Here is a 22,137-nt window from a genome sequence, read left to right as displayed (position 1 = left end):
TCGATTAAGCATGCGCGTATAATGTGTGCAATATCTTTTTGTGTTGATCACGTTGGTTAATGTCTAGATCATAGATCTTATGTTGCTTGATGCTAAATAATGCTTATAGTTACATATAATTACAATTTAATCAATATGTAATAATTTATATTAAAGTTAGAAACTTAATTTTTTAGTTGAAAAATCTAAATGATGTAGTAAAGTAAAAAGTCTGTATTATAAACACAAACGGTTTACTTCAACTTAAATTTTTGAATTTTTTATGCAAAATTATTTTAAAGCTGTATTTCAATATTAAAGTATATGTGCTATACTTTTAATATAATTAATACTATAATTTAAATAATGTAATTTGAATTGAATAAGGATAAATACGTATAAAGCAACAACAATGAATAACCAATGGAAAAAATATCTGTTTTGGTTTGCCCAAGAACACATTGATTTTCGTACAGCTGTAAGTAATTTTTTATTTAATTTAATTTTTACCTGTTTGTTCTATAAAATTTTTACACTTCATCTTTTTAGGAAATGCAATCTATTCTTGGTATGTTTGGTGTAAATATTTATACTCATACTGAATTAAACACACATGTAAGAAAATACATTTATTTTGTTAACATAATATAATATAATATTTAATACATTTGTCTATGCAATAAATGATTTTTTATAGCCTTATTGGATAGTTAATTTACCTTCAGAAACTGTGGCACATAAAATTGCAAGCAGAGCAGTCTGTGTGCGATTTTGTTTAGAGTTGTGGGCTAATAGTAAACAAATTGAAAATTTGCATAACAAGTTAAAAACTTATCCAATTTCAGAAATTAATAAATATGCTGGTCCACACAAATCTTTTAAAGTAATAGTTGAAACATTTTGTAAACATTTTTCTCAAGGTGAAAAAGTAAATAAAATTGATGTAAGTGCATAACTTATAAATTTGTAAACTGAAATTATGTAAAATTTTGATATTAATCTAACTTTGTAATAAATAGTCTTTCAGTTATTTACCATTGCAAGGACCAGTAAGACTAAATAATCCAGACACAACATTGTGTTATATAGAATTTTATGGATTAGATCCTAATAACATCCCTAAAGAACCATATGAATTATTTTTTGGTAGATGGGTATGCATAATTGTATTATACCATTATATCAATCTATTACATATATGTTACATTTTATAATGAAATTTTAGATTACAAGTGGACAGAGGGATTTAATTCGAAAGTTATCGCTGAAAACCAGAAAATTTATTGGTAATACGTCTATGGATCCTCAACTGTCACTAATAATGGCTAATCAAGCTCAAGTTCAAAAGGGAGACATTGTGCTTGATCCATTTGTTGGTACTGGATCTTTATTAGTTGCTGCTTCTCATTTTGGAGGATATACATTGGGAACAGATATAGATTTTTTAATGCTGCATGGGCGTACAAGGCCTAGTAGGATATCACAAAAGGTAAAGAATTTATTTGCTTATACTGAATGATGTTATTAAATTATTATTAAAATAATGGCCAGATTAGGGAAAAAGATGAAAATATTGCTACAAATATGAGTCAATATGGAAAAAGATCATACTATATTGATGTAGTTGTATCAGACTTTTCTTATCCTTTATGGCGTTCTGACATGTGTATAGATGCTATAATAACAGACCGTAAGTATCAGCTCTTTTCACTAACTTATAAGTTGTACTGTAAAAGTCTTCATCTCTTCATTAATTATAGCTCCTTATGGTATCAGAGAAGCAACAGAAAGAATAGGTACAACTAAATTAAATCCAGTGATAGAAGAACATCAAGCTTCATCTCATATACCATCTAAAATTGGTTATGATTTACCTCAAATATACAAGGATTTATTAACTTTTGCAGCTCAACATCTTAAATTAAATGGTAGATTAGTATGTTGGTTTCCTTTATTTAGGTAAGTCACAGGTTATAAAAAGTTGTTTATCGATATTACAATATTTATTTTTATAGAATAAAGTATAAAATACTACTTTTCTAGAGATCAATATTCAGAGGATCAGTTACCAACACATCCATGTTTGGAATTAATAGCTAATTCAGAACAAGTACTTAGTAATTATACTAGTCGGAGGTTATTGACTTATAAAAAGGTAAAAGATCCAAAGGTATGTGTAAAAATATATATTATACAACTATTAATTAAAAAAATGTTAAAAGTAATTTGATCAAAATTCTCAATTTTTTCTTTCAGGAATCGGATGAAATAATTTCTACCAATTTAGTTGACTTCCGCGAACAATATTTTGCATTACGAAATGAAAGTAGAAGGGAAAAACGAATGAAGAAAGCTGTAGAAAAAGCAAAGAAAAGAGAACTTTGGGAACAGAATAATAAAGAAAATCCAAAAAGATGACTGTAATTATTTTACGTGTAACAAGCATTTATTTTCCTTCAAATTCGTGTTTGAGAATATAAATTTTGTTAAACTGTTACTTTTTATGGCCATATGTGCATTTTAAAGAATAAAGCAGGTCATGTGCGGGAAAGTATAATATTCATAACAAGAAAAATTCTGAACCATCAATAAAATGTCATTTTCTAACATTTTCTAGAGATTATGAGATTAGATTATTTTTTTATTTAGTTCTATAATCTTTTTACTAAATTATCTTAAAAATTATTTAAATAAGGTAAATAATACTTTACTGTATTTTGGATAGTAAATATCTTAATATACATTCGCAAATTTACTTGACATACTAAAAAACTATTTATGTCAAAAGATTTGTATTAAATAATAAATGATATATGCGTGTAAATTGTAAGGAATGAACAGTACATTTACATATATTGCAGTAACACATATACATACATATAAATTTGTATACTTAAACTTCCAGTTGCAATTGACCTAATAATCCTTCAAGTGTTTTAATATTTTCATCTGACACTTTTGATTCATATTGCTTTTCAATTTGATTAGCTGCCCATTCACTTAATTTTATTGCATCTTTCTTTTTAGAAGAGGGACATTTAGGTGATGTGGCAATATTATTGGTTGCCTAAAAATTTAAGCTTATAATAAGAGTTTAACATTACATGTTTTTTTTCTAATTTTGATTCTTACCAACAGTAAACCATACAAAGCTCTGATATTATTTGGATTTAATCTTGCAGCTTGACAAAAGTATGCTTTTGCTAATTCCATGTTTTCAAATCCACCCTAATAATAAGTAAATTATTTACTATTTCAGTGAAAGTTCTGAGGCCTCAAGTATTATTACATAAAAAATATTTATTACCTGAGAATATTTTATTTCTGCATATCTCTGATAAATTAAATGACTATGTGGATTATGTAATATAAGTTCTTCCATACAAAATGCAGCCTTGGAATATTCTTGTTCTTGTAAATATAGATCACATAATTCATGCCATGCCTCTTGATCACTCATAAATCTGTAATACATGAAGGATATAAAATCTATGATTAATACAATAAGTTAAAAACGTAAAACATCAAAAAAATTTCAACTAAACACTAACTTTTTTAAGTATTCTGTAAGCTCTTTAATAGCTTCTGATATCCGACCTTTCGCTTTTAATATAGCTATACGTCTTTTCCTTGGTGCTGCATTTGTTTCATCTCTTTTTATAATAGAATCCAAAACTTCTAATGCTTCATCATACCTACAAATATTTAACTTCTTTTATAAGGCATAGAAATATGCAACAAATAATCATTATTTCATAAATAATTGTTACATTTCCAAAGCTTCCAGATGCATAGCATGATATTTATGGACTCTTAAACTGCTAGGAAATTCTCTTTTCAATATTTTAATGCAATATTCTGCTAAAGAATGACGATTACAATCCAATGCGGCTATGCAGACTTGTTCCAAAATCAGATATTCTATTTAAAAGTTACAAATTATTGTAAAGAGTTAACACCATTTTAAAAATATCTTATAAAAAATTACTTCATCTTACTCTCATTGCCAAGTTGATCAATTTTTTCCATTAATTTAGACTCCCACAGATCAACTACATCTTTACTTAGCCGTTGACTATCTTCTCTCCATGTCCTGAACATGTCTCGTACTTCTACATATATAAAAAACATATATAAAAGTTTAATAATTACATTGAAATATTAATAAATTAAAATTCAAAAGTTATAGATGATTAAACTATGTTCTTTATTAACTTACTTTTCCATGATAATTTATCATACTGATAAGCCATAGTTGAAGCCTTAAAAAAAATAATGTCATAAATAATATATAATAGATTTATGCATAGAATGTATTAAAGAATATTCTATACATGAAATAACTATAATTATGTACAAATATAAAAGAAGACATAAAGTTAATTAATCAAATACTAAAAAAGTTACAACTTTACATAATTCTGAATGTTTTTATGATAACAACCATTCCTTAATATTATAAATTTCATACAAGTATACATAATATTATAATATATAAATATATATGTATGAATTTGTAAATACATTGCTTATTATAACCTATTTATTATAACCTAAATAAGTAAAAGACTAGATACCAAAGAATATATGTTAAATATATATAAATAACACAGAAAGAAATATTAACACAAGTTAAAAAAGATATTAAAACAAATATGTACTTATATGTTAACAGTTATTAATTGGAATACACTTGGAACAATTTTATTATTACAGTGTAATAATTCGTGCAATAGAATCTCAGAATATAAAGTATTATAGGTATTTCAAACTTACGTAGAAGTAATTGCAATAATAAAAACAAGTTTATAATAAAGTATTGACTGAAATCAATGTACACGTAGCCTTAAATTAAATCGATCATGTACATATATTACACAGGTCGATCAGGAATCAAAAATTAATTCAAGGCTATATATGCAAAATTATTCAGTAAGATATTTGAAGTACATCATTTTCTTAAATTATAAAATAAGTGAAAAGTATAAAAAATAATATAGTTTACAGCATATTGCAAAAATATATACATTTTTATTATCATCATTGTTTCTAGTTTTTACTATTATATTATCATATTAAAGAATTAACATTAAATTGATATAGCAAATAACTGAAAATATTGTTTTTTAAACAAATACAAATAATATTAAAAAAAAAAAAACACAAAATGTTGTGTTTAATATATTAATTATGCTTATTCTTTATGAAATGTAAAATTATCAACAGATTAACAAATCATTTGTTTTTCAATAGAAATTTAATGATTAATGTTATGTACATGTTTGATAAATGCGACAAGAAAATAATTTTAAATCTGTCAAAATTATATTTCATTTAGTTTTTAAATATTCTGATTATATTTCATTACTTTTTTCTCACAGCTGATTTGATAACGTACTTCAAGAATACCACACTTTGACATTCATGTGTTGATTAAGTCCATTTTATTAGTGGAAAATTTTCTACTAATGGTTATTCTAAAAAGCATATATATATGAATAAGAAGAAAATAATTTCATTCGAATGTATAAGATCAATTTTTTAACTGTGCAATTAAGATCGGTATCAGTTTAATTCGTATAGTTCTATACGATAAAATAGGGAACGTGTCAGAGACGCTTGGACGCCATGATGGTAGGTGGAACCTGTTATCATTTATCCACCGATCTGCTTTCCCAGCGAATCCTAATACTGTGCAGTTTAAGCTTTACTTTATTGTAAATATTTAGTATACAGTTCTTAATTAAAAAAAATGTTTCAGGACGGCATATGCGATACTGCTGACATTTTAAATAATGTTCCTCCTAAAAAGGTATTTACGTTAGTTTCCTGTTATTTCTTTTTTTATTATGTTAAATAACATTGATTAGAAAATTAATGTTTTTTCATGTCTGAAACTACCGTTTATATTTGATAATTTAATTGTTCTAATTTTGGCAATTTTTATTTACAGACAATTCACACTGACAATGTAGATCTTTCTGATAAGTCATTACAGGTGGATATTTCAGATGCCCTTAGTGAAAAGGATAAAGTAAAATTCACTGTACATACAACAACTACATTACCAGAATTTCAAAAGCCAGATAACTTAGTTGTAAGGCAACATGAAGAATTTGTATGGTTACATGACCGATTCGAGGAGAATGAAGAATATGCTGGTTATATTGTATGTTTATTTACTTTTTGGCCTATATTAAATATATAACTACAATTTTAAATAATGAACAGAAAAAATATGTAACTTTAGATTCCTCCTTGTCCACCACGACCAGATTTTGATGCATCTCGTGAAAAGTTACAAAAACTTGGGGAGGGTGAGGGTAACATGACACGTGAGGAATTTAATAAAATGAAACAAGAATTGGAGGCGTAAGTTATGTATACAAATATTAAAATATATTTCAATCATAATGACACAAAACTATAAATTTATATACTGATATTTTTACAGTGAATACTTGGCAACGTTTAAAAAAACTGTTGCTATGCATGAAATGTTTTTGACTAGATTAGCACATCATCCAGTTTTTCGCAATGATCATAATTTAAGAGTGTTTTTGGAATATGATCAAGATCTTTGTGTGAGAGGTAAAATTTATATTATTTCCTTAAGGAAGATTCTGCATTTTCTTATTGCTTATATATCTATATATATATTTCTTATTGTTATATATATATATATATATATATATATATATATAAAGGTATATATCTTTTATTTTTCTAGGGAAAAATAAAATGGAAATGTTTGGTGGTTTAGTAAAATCATTTTCCACTACTACAGATGAATACTACTTGTCTGCAACAGTAAAAGATGTAAACGATTTCTTTGATCAAGAAATGTCGTTTTTACAAACCTATCATCATAATTTAAAAGAAGCAACAGCTCGTGCAGATCGGCAAACTGCCAAACATAAAGATGTAGCAGATTCATATATTAAAATTTCTACAAATCTTTTGCAATTAGCTACAACTGATAATGGTAAATTGGAAAGATTTTTAACAAAAATAGCAGAGATGTTTGAGAAATTAAGGGTAAGATTTTTCAATTTAACTAATTTAATTTATTTCTTCATATTATTTATATTTGTAATATTACAATGTAATAGAAAGTAGAGGGGCGGGTAGCATCTGATGAAGATTTAAAATTGTCAGACACTCTACGTTACTACATGAGGGATACAGCTGCAGCAAAACGGCTTTTGTTTAGAAGATTGAAAGCTTTACATGCGTATGAATCTGCAAACCGTGCTCTAGAGAAAGCTCGTGCCAAAAACAAAGATGTTCATGCTGTAAGTATATTACTTGAGACGTTTCTATTATTGTAGTATTTATAACAAACGGGTACTTCACTATTAAATATAGTATATATATGTATATGTATGTGTATATATTGTATATATTGTATATCTAACTAAAGATTTCATCTTTTTGCTCATCAAGGCAGTGGAGGTTGCTGAGGTGTGTTTTTCTCCATTTGTATGTTTGCCGCCTTGTTGTAGTGTATAATCCTAATATCATTTTTTGTTTTAAAGGATATATACTTTTTACCTTATAAATCGTATTACTTTTATAAACAATATATACGAACATTTTCGCAGAATTGATATAGTTACTATGTGTTGGAGAAAAAGGAAGAGATTGAAATTAGTGTGGATATATTTTAGATTATTATTTAATTAAACATGCATGAAATAAATTTGCATGAACATTTCTTTCTTGCATTGATATTATCTAGTCTCGAATAAAGAGTAAAAATATTATAAAATATTACAATAAAACAAATAATAAAAAAATTAATTTTGGAAGGTCATATTTTATTAATAAAATTGTGAAAAATACACGTTATTTTAAAATAATATAATTAGTCGAAATATTGCATGTGTTTTTTGCCAAGCATAATTGTTAGAAAAGAATTATGAAAGTTCTTAAAATTGGTAGTATTATGTACTTTTGTGGAATTTATAATTATCTTTGGATATTGTTGATTTAGGCAGAACAAGCTCAAACAGAAGCCTGTGAAAAATTTGAGCAAATGTCAGAAAAGGGAAAGGAAGGTAAAGAATGACGCTTATATTATGACGCTTTATTTTGTGTAATAAACAATCACAATGATTTAAATAATGTATTAATTTCCGTTATAGAATTAGTGGATTTCAAAACGAGGAGGGTAACTGCTTTTAGAAAGAATCTTATTGAATTAACTGAACTTGAAATAAAACATGCAAAAGTAAGAATGCTTTTATTCTGTCCTAATATATAGTTGCTCATTGTTTTAAAAATACTTCTATTTTTGTTTATAGGCACACGCGGAATTGCTCAAAAAATGTTTAACTGTTTTACGAGAAGAGTGATCCAATTTTATAATTCTCATTGCGAAGATTACTGCGTAATCTATACGAAGATAATCTATTTAAAATTATAGCAATGTAATGGTATTGTAAAATATATATTTTTTGTTATCTAGATTTATATTATCTAAAAAAAAGAATCGTATTATTAATTACAAAAGAGCTCCATATGACATTAATTTGTATTGTGTGTTGTTTAATATTTCTAAATTATAAAAAATTATGTATACGTTATAATCGTCACTTAAAAAGCAATTATTTTTTTCTTATATCGTTTTTCTCAGTTTCATACAGAATAATGTAATCAAGATATTGGTTCTTGTCAAGTTCTTTTACAGATTTATATTGATCTAATATAAGCTATAAGATTTCTTTTCATTCTATATAGTAGTGTATTTTAATGGAACAGGAAGTAAGTAAGTGATGATAAGGAAATAAGAGATTCGTGATATGAAAATAAGATAACTTAGCACTACGTGTGTATTTAAAACAAAATACTTGCAAGAAATTGAACATTTTATAAAACTCATAAAATATATTTAATATAAAACAAATATTAAACAAATACTGGAATATGTATATACAAAATGTTGAAAAACTAAATACTGTAGAAAACGCTATAATGCAACTTATTGCAATTATATTGATGTTATATATATTTTGGTTTTATTATTAATTACTAAGAATATTAATTAAGATATACAAATACTAAAAAAATCATGTTTTTATTTAAAGAATCTTTTATTTCCAAAATTTATTACATTTGATGATACCTCCTGTATACAACGATTCTATGTATGCAAGCATGTGCATATAATTAACAACTCGTTTGAAAAGAAATTCGGAACTTAAAAAAAAGTAGCGATTTATTTAAATGCTATAAAGTGAAATTTCTAGCAGTAATACAAATGTTATTTTAAGTGATCTTATTTTCCAATATTTTTTAAGTTAATCAAAAGATGAATATAAATTAGCATATGTAGTGAATATTTAAGATTTTTATATGTAGATTAACATGTTGCATACTGTTAAATCCATTTACAATATTTTGTTTATTCAATAAAATTACATAAATATAATCATGAGTAATGGGATAAGAGTAAAGGGACCTTAAAATTAGATAATTATATGTGATCTGATTTTGCGTTTAATAATAGAATTATCGAAGTTTGCCAAAGATAAAAATTGAAAGAAAATAAAAATATTTAAAAAAACTAAAGCAAATATGTAGGCAATGATTTATGTTTTTATTGATTTGAAATATTTTCGTTGCTCTTATACACGATTGTAAACATTTACTGAGAGAATCATTAAATGGAATTTATTACTTAAGTTCTTAAGAATTAATTTGAAGTATCGCCATAGTGATCTACATATCATTCTAATTTAGTGTTAAAATAAATCATATATCCTAAAATTTGTAGAACAATTAGATTATTGACCACTTTCAAATTTGTTTATCATGCAATAATGATTTTCATCTCGGGTTACCATACATACATCATAAGACAGATTTTACAAACACTTTGTTGAAATAATCACGTATTTTAATATATCCATTTTTTATATTTCATTAAAAAAAAACTGATAACGATCCATGTCTAATAAATATTTTACAGAATGTATTTATTGTTATACATCAAATGTTTATGAGATAGTAATATTGAATTTTACCGAAAAGATTTGCATCAACGAATGATAGATGAATCTACGCTTTTTATTAGATTTTTTACTTTTTTATGATACAATGTTCGTTAATTTTAAAAGGTACAGAAAAATTTATTTGTTAGCGATGGTCACTAAATAAAAGAAAGTCGAACTTAAAAATAGTTAAAAATTATTGATTTAATACTGCTCTGTCTTTGATTTTGTATTTCTAATGGAATTCTAAAAACTCAAATTTCTAATTCATATCATGTGATGTATGAAAATTAAGAATTATGTATACTGTATATATAAGTATACTCCAATGTTCAATTTTGTAATAAATCTAAAAATACTTTTTGAAATGCTCGGTTTTTATTCAATATATCTGTTTCCATCACCATTTTTTAATCTTTTTTGTGTACTCTTAAGATTTTCTTTAATTTAAAAAATTTAACAGCCATATATTTTAACTTTTTCTATTCAACATGATTATTAAACCTCTATTTGTGGTGTTTTAATGTTACTATCTTTTCTTTTTTAAAATTTTATTGACAGATTGTATTCTTTATCACTTTGTTAATATTGTTAGAGTTAATGAAAGAAACTTTCATCTTGTTATTGCTGTTCAATTTAACTGAATACTTTTGATTCGTAGTATATTGCTGATATAATTATACTTCTTGCTTTCGATATATCTGTCTTTAATTATACTGATCGATTAAAATAAAAATGCTTAATCAAATATCTTACGACTGGCTAAAATGTTAAGTTGCTCGAATATTTCGATGACGGATTTGTTCTACTATTATTATGTGTTTAAAAGATGTTTTATATTTTATTACAATTGTGCCACTTCGACATAAATAATACAAAAAAGGTATTTCATTCATTCTCTCGTAAAAGAAAGGACATATAATATTACCATCGGAAGTAATTTATTCATCTTTCGTTGTACTACAGGTTTTTTTCACCGGAAAGTTGAAAAGTATTATGACGAAGAGCTTTCTGAATTATTGTTGCTATTTTTAAATTGTCGAACATTTACGTGCTGCAACGTGAGATATTTTTTATTTTATGATATTTCAATAATAAAAAAGATATAATAAGAGAGGCAAAGAAATTAGTAAAAAAAAAAAAGGATAATATTGCATGATATAATATGGAGTACTTATTCGAATACAAAACCTTATACGATTGAACTTTCCTTCGAATATTCTCTTCATTTCTCTACAACGCAAGTTTAATTAATTTCTTTGAATACTGAACTCAAGTAATGTACCACGAATAATGAGAAAATACTATCGTACCAGTGTGTCTTTGGATAAAAAAGAAATCATGAGCTCACCTTTTTTTCTCCAGAAGGATAATACAAATGTTCTTAACCAGAAATGTCCTGGTGTTCCCTTGAAGTGGAAGAGAAAGGGTTCCAAATGGGATGCAAGTGTTCTTAACCAGTAATGTCCTGGCGTTTCCCTGAGGTGGAAGAAATAAGGTTTCAAATGGGATGCAGGGATAATGGTACAATTTAAACACAGAATCTCTACCCGTTATATTTTATCAATTCGTTCCCGACAACCTAGAAAGGACAATTAAAGATCGATCAATGTCGTCGTTGAATCGTTCTCTTTCATTTTTCTTTTTCTGCGAGTGTCTTGAATCAAGACAGAGGCGATCGTCGTGAATTGAATTGGTTGAAGGGATCCGGGATCTTAAGAGAAAGTTAAGAACTCCTGCGCCAATGAACGCCGCAGAATGCATCGGCTAAGAATTCTGCAACTTTATTCAGGTTCGTTGAAATCTCTCTTGAACGAACTCGTCTTCGGTGTTTCGCCAGATCACAAGGAAAGTCATTGAATATCGACGGATCGTTATTTTTCTTTGGTATTTTTCGTTTGGCGATGAACGTCAAAGGGAAGTAAAGCCGTCAGGAAAACGTGCAGCGTCTTCCGTATTGATTTACGAATGAACTGAACGGTCCCTCCGTGAAAGAGAAACGCTTTCCTATAAGTTTATTGATCGGCTTTACTTTGGTTTGACACGATCGAATGAAACCGTTTCGTACGCTTTTCCCTATGGTTTTAGCGTCGTCGCGAGGAAATTTTTTCTTTCTCAATGATTCTGATAGTTTGGAGACGGTTTACCACAGTTGCTTATTGCCATATACTCGTATTCGATAATTAATTATAAGAAAATTAGTAGGTATTGGCCTATGTATTCGATACGTATCATCTTTCATGCGTACGTTGTACCCTCGAGATGCAGATAAATTTTGATGATAAAGTTATTAATCGACGATCAATTTCTTCTTTTATCTAATTATTCTTCTCACATTCGATGATCTTCTTACGTTTCATAATATATTTATATATTTATATTTATATATTTATATTTATATATATATATATTTATATATTATATATACGTATATGTTCCGCTTGTACACGTAAACCTTTCTTTGATCGTGAACCATCTACAAACGAGCTGTATCTGTTTTATAATTAGGACGACGTAGTTGGTCTTTTATAATAATCAGACTTATATTACACGCATGCAACCACGCACGCACGAACACGCACGTGTAGACTTCGGTAATTTATTACGGAACTAAAAGATATTGTCATCGAGACCTTAACGAAGACAATTGCTACGGTGGTTCAGAGATATACTTCTATATTTCTTTCATTTTCTTCTCATATTCTATTTCTTTCGTCTCTCTTTCCCTTCTCCCTCCTCCAAGATTTCTATCGTTCCGGTTTATGAAAATTCGACAGAGCATAATACAGAGACACTAAAGAGGCGATATTTTATATTGTGGATTTTATTAAAATTCAGTTTCAACGGATTTGCGGATAAATGTTCGAAATAAAAGGACACAAAGATTCGTAAGAAGGCGGGTGAATGTTAAGCAACGTACGAAATTTCCTTTCCTTTTTTGTCTTTTCATTCACCATGTGTTTGTATGTGTGTGTGTATACGTGTATCGGTGTTTCGAGTTGCGCAAACGCCTATCTTAATTTAAAAAAAAAAAAAAAAAAAAAAAGGAACGAATCGAACGACACTCAATTACCGATAACGTGTAGATTTCCTTCCATTTTTATACAACAAACTTAATTTATAAAAACATTATATGAAGTTGTATACAGTGTGACGCTGAAGTACACAGAGATTTTCTATGGCAGATACACTATCGATGTTTTGAGATGTACACGCAAAACGCGTAAAATTGCGATCGAATTGTTTTCGAGTATTAAAGTCTTATCGTTTATTATTCTACTGATCTTATGTCTCTATTAAACTTGTTGCTTACTTCGAAAGAGATCAAGATAATATTTTTTTCGCTCTCTCTTTCTCTCGCACTTGTATTGTATTTGTTATCTTCTAGAAGATTCAGACAAAACTGTATCGAAGAATGTTCTCAAAGACTTATCGTTCCTTCGATTATTCATTTTCTTCGTTTTCTTTTTAACGCATACAATATCGTTTCTCTTGCTTAGTTTAGCCTAGCTTCATAAATCGTGATCCGAGTTATTAAATAGTTATGATCGACTAGCTTCTGAGGTCTCTCTTATACTTCAATATTGCGTGAACGATGTGTTCGAAGTTGAATAGGATTTTTTTAAATCATAAAAGATGAAATGGAAAAGTTTCTCGGGGAAAGGCATCGTTCTGCAAATAATTTTTACGACGATGGATACACAATGTGAAAGCAAGGAAGCGAATGAATGAATCGATCGAATCGAGAGTTCGTGTGTCCTGGCTTCTTTTATTATGCTTTCTTCTCTTAGTCCCCGTTCATCCTCTACGTTTCTTTATTCAATCGATAGCGGTGTCACGCGATACGCACGCGATCTTGCTCACGTGAATCGTTTACTTGGAATAAGAAAACTTCGTTATATATATATATATATGTGTATTATATATTCAGAGTTTCTAACTAGTACGCAGATTTGTTTCGAACAGTTGTAAAATCGAAATTTATGAAACGTTTCAGCCCGAAGGTCTTGCTACGTCAAACAATATGGCAGTTTCTCGCTTGCCCTGGATTTTATCAAACATCTCCTGTTACATTTCTAGATATAATACTTGTCGTTTGATCCCTGTTTTTAACCTTTCGTCCGCATTTAAGCTTTTCCACTTACGCGACTTTCTATTTCTTTCCTTCGTCTTTTCTTTTTCTTCTTTCTCTTAATTGGGTTTTTATCTTTTCAGAACAATGACAAGGATTTAGTTTTTCACGATATGTAACGTCGTTCTGTGCTGCTTAAAAATCATTGTCAAATGCAGACGAAATGTTGGTAAGTGTACAACAGTTTCTACTAGGAAGTCGAAAGTTAGTGATAAATCGTGTAAAAAAATCTGTCGAGGTTTTTTTTTCTTTTTATCCTTCGCAATACTTTTCTTTTTATCCAAGGCTTATTTTAGAACGAAGAATAATTAAAAGTATATAGTATTTTGTACAATTATTCGTGTAGCAGCACCTTAGGATGAGTTGGCATGGAATACTGAATTTTGGCAGTTGCGTTTCAAAATCAAAACGGAAATAGAAACGACGTCGATATGTTGAAAATACCGTATTGATACATTTTACATTCACTGTTTTAAACTCTATATTATTTACCTCGGCTGTTACACTTAGGAATATAACATATTATTCGATTTCGATCGTTCATAAAAATCTCGAGTAAATTTTTGAAAAATAACACAAATTATTCAAAAACGATGAAATTTCTTCAATATTTGTCGTGATAATAACATGTATATGTAGTAACGATATTAATCACAAAGAAGAACGCAAGAAGTACACACATGGAGTATCGATCTCGCGATTACAGGTTGCATGTACGAAACTACAAAAGGTAGGCTAGATTCGCGTTGGATAAAGTGGAATTGAAACGTCCTGAGAGGTGATTAATTACAAGAACGTAGAACGAGAATCGAACCGGAAGGGCCGGAGGTTGTTAAAAGGTATGTAAAGCCCCACAAATTCGTTGCGACACCCGGTAACACCGTCAATCTCAAACTTTAATTCACCGACCGCCTTTTGATTAATTCGTGTCTGTTGCCGTAATATCTCATCGTCGTTCGTTCAACGAAAGCGGCGCAAAACTTTGTAGAAAACTGCCACGACGTAGAACTGTTGCTCACGACCATCAAACGGATCTATTGTAATTTTTTTAAGAGGATAAACCCGGTACGTAAACCTAACTTGACGCGATCCATGGATCCATATTGCTTTCGAGGAATATCATGACTAATTGATTTTCGTTCCTTTCTTCTTTTTTTTTTTTTTTTACCGAGAAACGATGTGTGCCGCCGGTTTCGAAAAGACTTCGATGGTAAAGTACAAACAATGAAATCTATAAAACAGTTTATCGCTATATAAAAACTGACACGATCACAGTTTTTTGTCTTTTTTTTTGTTTTCAAATGTAGTTTAATAACGAATATCTCACGCTGAAAACAAGATTATGATAAACAAGGATAGAGCGTGTTACGAACGTCAACGATAAGATTCTATATTTTATAATACGTACTTAAATTTATTGCACTTGATTCGTTCCTTGGAGGATTAACTATGACAGTGCTTCTGTTCGATACGTATCTCGCGTGACTTTGCATCACGCGTTTCGTTCATCCGTCACGGAGAATTTGACTTTTCGGAACGTTGTCCTCTCGTGGTGGGAGGAAGAGTTTGCGTTATTTAAAATTATTTTATACTTCTGCAGAAGGTGACAGACGCAACCAGAAGTTAGGGAATGGACAGGAAGAGAGATAAAAGAGAAAGAGAAAGAGAGAGAAATCGCGATTACTCGCGAGTATTTTTATAATTTCGGCCATGTGTTGATGAACACGTGGATACTTAGAACGATCTACCATGAAAATCTCGTATGTCGAAATGATTCAGCCGGCGGCAACCTCGGCGTTAAAACGGAAAAGAAAAAAATTACCACGAAGAAAAACATGATAAGACTTAACGATTGTTCGATCGCGGCTAATTGAACGTAATAAAGAAGAAGAAGAAAAGAAAGAGCAAAAGGAAGAAGAAGAAGAAGAAGAAGAAGAAGAAGAAGAAGAAAAAGAAGAGAAACAAAGATGACAATGATGATATATGGAAATAGAGATAATGAGACAAAGGATTAGGAAGGATGAACAAAGAGAGAAATAAAAGATCGCGTGGTACGACGATGTCTTCAGCTTTTAAAAGGGAAAGAAGGAAAGTGTGAATAGAGGGTTAAAATCGCAGAATAGTAGCCTATCTATCACAAACGGAAGTAACGGTATAATAATTATGGACATATCGAAGAGAAACGCTTATCGCGTTAAAACGACTTCTATCGCAATGGTGACAATTAGTACTAGCAATTCACAGAAATTTTTCTCGGCGGCCGACGTCTTGCGGCGCTGTATCGCAGCCATTTTGTCACCTGAAACGTTTAAAGTAATGCAATTAGTGAGAGCATTTGTTTAGAGAGTCGTATTACAATACATCTTCTCTTCAAGAATGAATCGAAATGAAATTTCATTGAAAAAGAAAATTAATTTTACTGCAGATAGCTTGCGCAAGAAAAGTTTTGTAACGAAAAGGGAAATTAATTATTTTGTTTTTACAGAGAAAAAATATTTTTATTGCTTTAAAAGTTATACCTTCTGTGACAAAGACATAGATGGATGCCGGCTTGGTATTCGAGGCGCTGCACGTATAATTGCCTGTGTCCGATTCCACCGCATGGTGAATCGTCAGTCGACTTTGAGTCGAGCTGGAATCGGTTTGTACGGTTACGCTGCTGCCTCGCGTAGTATCGTAATTTATCATTCGATTATTGTGATACCAGAAAACATATTGCGGCGGTGTTGGACTCTGAAATGGTGAAAATAAATCTTTACTATAGAACGTTCACCAAAGCATTATTTTCCCTTGTACGCATTTCTTGAATTTTTTGACGTTCAACGATATACGGTCGACGTACGAACATTTCCTGTCAAATATATTTTATGAACATTCTGATTTAACAATCTTTCGAATAAATGTGCGCATACGCAATTATAAATAGCGTTATTTATTGTGTTATTACTAAAATTTCCTTAATTTGTCGCTTTTACAACGAAATGTGTGAACCTCTGTACAACCAAATATTTTTCTATATCGTTTTATAAGTTCAAATAATTTGTAGTAATATTTACCTATGAAAATTATTTTTTCTTGGGGGCTCTGCCACACTCGATTGAGCTGTGTAATACCGTTAGCGAAACTTTATGTCACAAACGATCAGGTATCACCATTAATAAGTATCATTGTACGATATTAAGTTTGATAATAAAATAAATGAAATTTTACAAGTCGATTTTGCAAATTATAAGCTCCCTGACCGATCTGAAAAAATTGTCAGATTATAAAATTGTAAAGAAGAAACCTGTAATTCACAACTTGCGATTTACTTTACAACTTTAGCTCTTTCATTATAAAGATTGTTAGTCAAACGATAGTTAAATACTAAGAGCAACGTAATTACGTTGTTTAATAATAGTAGTTGTATACTGACAATGTGCTATACGAGACAGCGTCGTGAAACGAATAAAATAGTTTCCATGAATATTTCTGAACTTTACAAGAAAATCTTACAAAAAAAGATGATGACAAATCTGCAGCGAACTGTATTTTATATTCCTTCAGTTTTGCGACAATCGAAATGTCATTTTAATGCGTTCTGGAGCGTTTCGTATCGATTCCCGATACCGAGGACCAACAAAAATCTGGTCGTCACCTAGCGTAATTAAGTCTAGCCGAGATAATTGCCAAAACGATCGATAAATGCCGATGCAGCGACATGCAGTTTAGTATTACTTTTTTCCTGGACGCGAATGGGACACGTTTTTCGGCTTTCGTTCTTTGCTCGAAAAGAACAAAAAAGGAGAAACATCGCGTCGGTGTTGCGCGAAACATTTCCGATGCGCGTCTGGTGTCTGAATCGTGCGACATTTACCCCTGTGAAGTGCACGAAGTGAAATAGGACGTCGAAGCCAGCCACTTGTAGTGAATTTCGTGGAACGTGAGTAGACGTCCTTTCCAGTGATTCGATCCCGGCCGCAACTCGCACGAGAAACGCAAATGGTTTCCCGATTCGACGATTTCGTCGAGACGTTTCAAATCGTTTCGAATTGTTTCGAACGTTCGTCGACCGTGTTGACGATGTCTCGACATTATTTCTGCCGAGTTCACATGCACGAGATTATCTTAAGACGATATATAATGTACTTATGAATACCGTATCTTCTTACAGGGTGCTTCCCTCGGAAGCCATATTATTCTCTAGTTAATACCATCAATTTCGCACGGAAGAATTTTTTAGACGCATTTGCTCGGTATCGCCATGGACACAGGGAAGCGAGCTAAGCTATGGTTACATATAGTAAATGCTTATTCCGATGAATGAAACAAGAACGAACGAAGAACCATGTAACTGCTTCTATGAGAATCTACAGGATGTTTCAGTAATCGCAATACAATCGGCTGGAAGTTGATTATATATGAAAAAATAAGTCCAAGACATAGAACAAGAATTTGTTATATGGCGCCTCGTTTTCGAAATCGAGCTGGGAAATTTGTTGAAGATTAATATACGCGTGTTATTGGTTTACGATAATTGCAACGGAGATTAATATTATTTGAACAAACTTCGTTCCTTTTGACGAGTAGAAGTTACATAATTATGTATATCCAATTTATATGACTAGTGTCACTGTCTATCACGCAACCGAGTTAAATAGCCTATTTTGAAATGTAGGTCGCTTATAAATTGTTTACAAGAAAATTTGGTAAATTACAAGGCAAATTACTTAACTTGAGTCGAATATCCTTCCAACTATCATCCAAATACCTTCCAATCGTTCTGTTTTATTCTATCTGACTGCGCTGAAGTATTTGTCACGACAGTTTGTCTACACGTATCCATTATAGTGTAGTTTTAAGACATCGATTCTGCCCTGTTTCCTTTCAGACTCGCTATGTTTAAGACGCACGATTTTCTGACTTTCTGGGGCCCGTTATACACACGCATGCATGCAGATGCGAGGAGGGGGGGGGGGGTAAAAAACGGCGCACTTTATTTTCGTTTCCCGATAGTGTCGAGTTTGCAGCGGCTGCCGGCAATGCCGCTTTAATGCACTTCCACTCTTGTATTCGTGACTAAGCTGTGCCTATTTCACTAGAGGTTTTTCCGCTCTACGCCGGTATGAAGGTACATTCAATGTTCCCACGAACTGCAAGCTGTACGTTTCTATGTACCTTCGTTAAGCGGATGGACTGCACACGGCGTGGCTTTATTCATGGTCGTTCCCTATATCAGCGACACGATTATTTTCACGTATCAATGGTACCTGATATAACATTTTCCCGACAGACGTGTATTTTATTACATACGATAAAATTCGTGTTTCCATTACAGTGACGTTGGAAGGCCGGTACGATGAAAGAAATGTGCAGATGGCTGGTACCAGGTATTTGTACGAAAAGTTGAATAAAACCGCATTAATCATTTCAAGACGTTGAAAAATGGAAATATTTATTGCGATGGAATGAATAAAACGCGATTAAAACGGGTTCTCACCTTTTCTATTATGCATACGAGGTTTATAATGGATCCTACGTCCACGTGATGTTCACCGCTTCCTAATATAAATGCTTCTGGTATAACTATGTTTAGATTGACAAAGTGTGATAGTATCCCTGTACTCCTCGCGACCTGTGAAGAGAAATAAACGACGCTATATTACAATCAATGCGACCCAAAAGATATACGTGTACATAAAGAATATTTTCGGGTATGTATACCGATATTCGTTTTCATTTAAGACTCTCGAATCTATAATAAAATAGCTTGCATTAAGTGTTTCGCACTTTACGTTTATAAAAGGCACATTCATTTCAGTCTAGTAATTTGTTCCTAACGATCTAAGGCTGACCTAAGTTATTTTGTATCATTTTTTAGCAATTTTCGTTGAGCATAATGAAGAAGGAAAGGATAGAAAAGGAGAAGAAGAGAAAGAGGAGGAGAAGCGTTTGAAATTTGAAATGACTTGTTTAAAACAAAATTAACTAATCGACGTAGACTCTTGTCTAGCTCTAGTACCATTCTACTTAAAATAGTTTATATTTTGTATATTTATTGTCTATAAATATTTGAACACTTGAAAAAATTCAATCAAATATCAGTTACATTTGAAAGAATGTTTCTCTACTGTTGATTGTTTAGCTCTTGTCATAGCTCCTTGTCTTGTCTTGGAATTAAGTACTGTTTTACTAAAGTTACAGCGAAATAAGGAACATTACTCAAATTTAATGTTTATTTGCGATGAATAGCTGACACTTCATAAAATCTATATAAATTTGGAGAATGTGGCTGGAGACACGTATTTCGATCGCTCTAACACCCACATTTAAAGTCAGTCAACTTGGGTGTCTCGACAGGATTAATTTTATATCAGTCTTAAATTATATTGCACTTTTATGTATACTAATTAATATGATATCTACTAACTTATATGAGTGTCTGAGATACTATCAGAGAGCAAAACTACATTAAAGAGTTTCACTTCAAGTAGGTACATTTTATGTATTTGCAAGTACATCATGCACGAACTTCTGCATAAATTTAGTAGGCACTCCGTGTACTTCCTTAACTCAACTAATTTGATTGAATGAATTTTTACTTCAGGAAGAGCGTTTCACGAAAGCATGTGAACACTAATCATAGAAAACTTATGAATACATTGTGTTTTATACAAAACTTTTTGAAATTTTATTACTGCTGCAACGGGATACGATTATCAATATAAAATTTAAAATAAAAATGTATACAGAAGTTACAAGACGTATACTTTGTAAAAGATTAGTATATAAGACGAACAGTTTCTTGAATATGTTGTTAACGCTAAATATTGTCCCACTAAATAGTTTATTAACATACTGAATAATTGATTGACTTCAAATGTTTATGTCATCTCTGTGAAATACATATGTACGTATTTTCTTTAAATATATTATAGGTTTTATATGCATCTTCAGGTTCGTTTCAAATTTTACCAATAAAACCATGGCAGCGACATGTTACAGAGTTAATGAAATTTCAAATCGTTCCCTGTAACATACATAATATATTCATATAGAGCAACGTGAATAGATCCCTCTTATTTGAACAAAATAATGAATGAACGGTAAAATTGTGGATATAATTCAATTTCGCAAAGAATAGAATCGAGTTAGTCTGGCTATCATAAAGTAAAAAAGTAACAAGTTCATCTAAACATCTCATTTATCTGCTCTTGTGAATTTGCTTTCTCGAGGCCTCATTAAAATCGATTCGTTTCAAGGGGCACGATTACGTTGCAACAGCAACTAGAGAAGCTGCAACGTCGGTGAATCTGCTATCGAGTCTTTCGTTGAGGTATATAATTCGCCAGGTTCCAGATAATGCGTATCGCGTTAATAATTGAATGGAAATCTCGAATAAAGATCTAAAGCACATTTTGAGAAGAAACGCTGTTTAAGTTGCACTGCATCATCTAACCACCTAATGTACTTTTTGTGTTCACCATTGTCTTCTGTCGGAATATCTACAAGCTGTGTGCATTAAAACGATCGATTGTAGAACCATACTCTACAGTAAAACTTTGTTTATATAAACTTCCATCTACAGTAGCCACATTTACGTACTAGTTAATTAGGCGCAAATACACTACATGTCCTACTATCTAATAGTGTTTTCATATGATTACAAAAACTCGATACTATGAAAATGATACGTACGACCTAATAAAAAGACACTACATCGCAAACTAAGGATATACGCAAGTGGGAACTTACTTTTCGTAACCATTGTATTCGAATGAAATTTTAGTCATAACTCGATTGAATGAATTTTTACTGGTTGAATCTACTTATCTGAACGTGAACTTCTATTATATGAAAAATTATAGATGATACACACAATGAATGAACTCCTATTACATGAACTGTTTGTCTCCTGACAAGTTTCTATAAATCTGAGTAATTCTATCGTACTGTTAATTCAACTTTTAGCAAAATGTGCTATACATTCATACTCAAGGTTTCCATACAATTCAAGATAGCCGATTAAATCAATTTCACCCTAAAATTAGA

The 22,137-nt window shown here is 30.4% G+C and overlaps 4 protein-coding genes across 12 annotated transcripts in view; 2 read left to right on the top strand and 2 right to left on the bottom strand.

The window, feature by feature from the left end:
- Positions 1 to 35: 35 nt before the first annotated feature.
- On the top strand, positions 36 to 2,605 carry LOC122577705 (tRNA (guanine(10)-N2)-methyltransferase homolog). Its single transcript, XM_043749201.1, has 9 exons — positions 36 to 457; positions 529 to 594; positions 677 to 922; positions 999 to 1,133; positions 1,205 to 1,468; positions 1,531 to 1,669; positions 1,740 to 1,938; positions 2,023 to 2,149; positions 2,236 to 2,605. The coding sequence occupies exons 1-9, from the start codon at positions 392 to 394 to the stop codon at positions 2,395 to 2,397; spliced, it is 1,404 nt and encodes a 467-aa protein (XP_043605136.1). The 5' UTR covers positions 36 to 391; the 3' UTR covers positions 2,398 to 2,605.
- Positions 2,404 to 5,440, bottom strand: LOC122577724 (ER membrane protein complex subunit 2-like). 3 transcript variants are annotated; one of them, XM_043749247.1, is made up of 8 exons: positions 5,348 to 5,440; positions 4,199 to 4,241; positions 3,978 to 4,091; positions 3,750 to 3,900; positions 3,531 to 3,674; positions 3,287 to 3,443; positions 3,112 to 3,207; positions 2,404 to 3,046 (listed from the first exon to the last, which is right to left on the bottom strand). In XM_043749247.1, the coding sequence occupies exons 1-8, from the start codon at positions 5,399 to 5,401 to the stop codon at positions 2,873 to 2,875; spliced, it is 933 nt and encodes a 310-aa protein (XP_043605182.1). In that variant the 5' UTR covers positions 5,402 to 5,440; the 3' UTR covers positions 2,404 to 2,872. The 3 variants fall into 3 exon arrangements, with proteins under 3 accessions (XP_043605182.1, XP_043605190.1, XP_043605199.1); XM_043749255.1 differs by lacking the exon at positions 5,348 to 5,440 and adding an exon at positions 4,756 to 4,897; XM_043749264.1 differs by lacking the exon at positions 5,348 to 5,440 and adding an exon at positions 4,641 to 4,723.
- A 31-nt stretch (positions 5,441 to 5,471) lies between these two features.
- On the top strand, positions 5,472 to 9,665 carry LOC122577710 (sorting nexin-6). 3 transcript variants are annotated; one of them, XM_043749224.1, is made up of 11 exons: positions 5,472 to 5,613; positions 5,741 to 5,791; positions 5,933 to 6,148; positions 6,230 to 6,351; positions 6,434 to 6,570; positions 6,710 to 7,017; positions 7,092 to 7,274; positions 7,426 to 7,443; positions 7,976 to 8,039; positions 8,127 to 8,212; positions 8,286 to 9,665. In XM_043749224.1, exons 1-11 carry the CDS (start codon positions 5,608 to 5,610, stop codon positions 8,334 to 8,336), a joined length of 1,242 nt encoding a protein of 413 aa, XP_043605159.1. In that variant the 5' UTR covers positions 5,472 to 5,607; the 3' UTR covers positions 8,337 to 9,665. The 3 variants fall into 3 exon arrangements, with proteins under 3 accessions (XP_043605159.1, XP_043605150.1, XP_043605169.1); XM_043749215.1 differs by lacking the exon at positions 5,472 to 5,613 and having other exon boundaries at positions 5,620 to 5,791; XM_043749234.1 differs by lacking the exons at positions 5,472 to 5,613; positions 7,426 to 7,443 and having other exon boundaries at positions 5,620 to 5,791.
- Positions 9,666 to 11,742: 2,077 nt separating this feature from the next.
- LOC122568796 (hemicentin-1) overlaps positions 11,743 to 22,137 on the bottom strand; it is a 112,645-nt gene continuing 102,250 nt past the window's right edge. For all 5 annotated transcript variants that reach the window (XM_043729015.1, XM_043729159.1, XM_043729248.1 and 2 more), the window contains 3 exons: positions 19,586 to 19,720; positions 16,626 to 16,839; positions 11,743 to 16,405 (listed from right to left, as the gene is read on the bottom strand). In XM_043729015.1, coding sequence (XP_043584950.1) covers positions 16,293 to 16,405; positions 16,626 to 16,839; positions 19,586 to 19,720 — 462 coding nt within the window. In that variant the 3' untranslated portion in view covers positions 11,743 to 16,292. The remainder of the gene's footprint in view (positions 16,406 to 16,625; positions 16,840 to 19,585; positions 19,721 to 22,137) is intronic.

The sequence above is a fragment of the Bombus pyrosoma genome, linkage group LG1 (assembly GCF_014825855.1).
Source record: "Bombus pyrosoma isolate SC7728 linkage group LG1, ASM1482585v1, whole genome shotgun sequence".
Lineage (NCBI taxonomy): Eukaryota > Metazoa > Arthropoda > Insecta > Hymenoptera > Apidae > Bombus > Bombus pyrosoma.
The sequence above is the reverse complement of the archived record's forward strand: the minus strand, read 5'-3'. Positions and strand labels throughout refer to the sequence as shown.

Excerpts from the sequence above, each read along its gene's own strand:
- LOC122577710 (XM_043749215.1), top strand. The coding sequence starts at position 5,732 with ATGTTTCAGGACGGCATATGCGATACTGCTGACATTTTAAATAATGTT. Across the intron at positions 6,352-6,433 it reads ATGAAACAAGAATTGGAGGC|TGAATACTTGGCAACGTTTA; the intron begins GTAAGTTATGTA and ends ATATTTTTACAG. Across the intron at positions 7,018-7,091 it reads AGATGTTTGAGAAATTAAGG|AAAGTAGAGGGGCGGGTAGC; the intron begins GTAAGATTTTTC and ends ACAATGTAATAG.
- LOC122577705 (XM_043749201.1), top strand. The coding sequence starts at position 392 with ATGAATAACCAATGGAAAAAATATCTGTTTTGGTTTGCCCAAGAACAC. Across the intron at positions 595-676 it reads ATACTGAATTAAACACACAT|CCTTATTGGATAGTTAATTT; the intron begins GTAAGAAAATAC and ends GATTTTTTATAG. Across the intron at positions 1,134-1,204 it reads AATTATTTTTTGGTAGATGG|ATTACAAGTGGACAGAGGGA; the intron begins GTATGCATAATT and ends ATGAAATTTTAG.
- LOC122577724 (XM_043749247.1), bottom strand. The coding sequence starts at position 5,401 with ATGTCAAAGTGTGGTATTCTTGAAGTACGTTATCAAATCAGCTGTGAG. Across the intron at positions 4,242-5,347 it reads AAATCAGCTGTGAGAAAAAA|GCTTCAACTATGGCTTATCA; the intron begins GTAATGAAATAT and ends ATTTTTTTTAAG. Across the intron at positions 3,675-3,749 it reads CATCTGGAAGCTTTGGAAAT|GTATGATGAAGCATTAGAAG; the intron begins GTAACAATTATT and ends AAATATTTGTAG.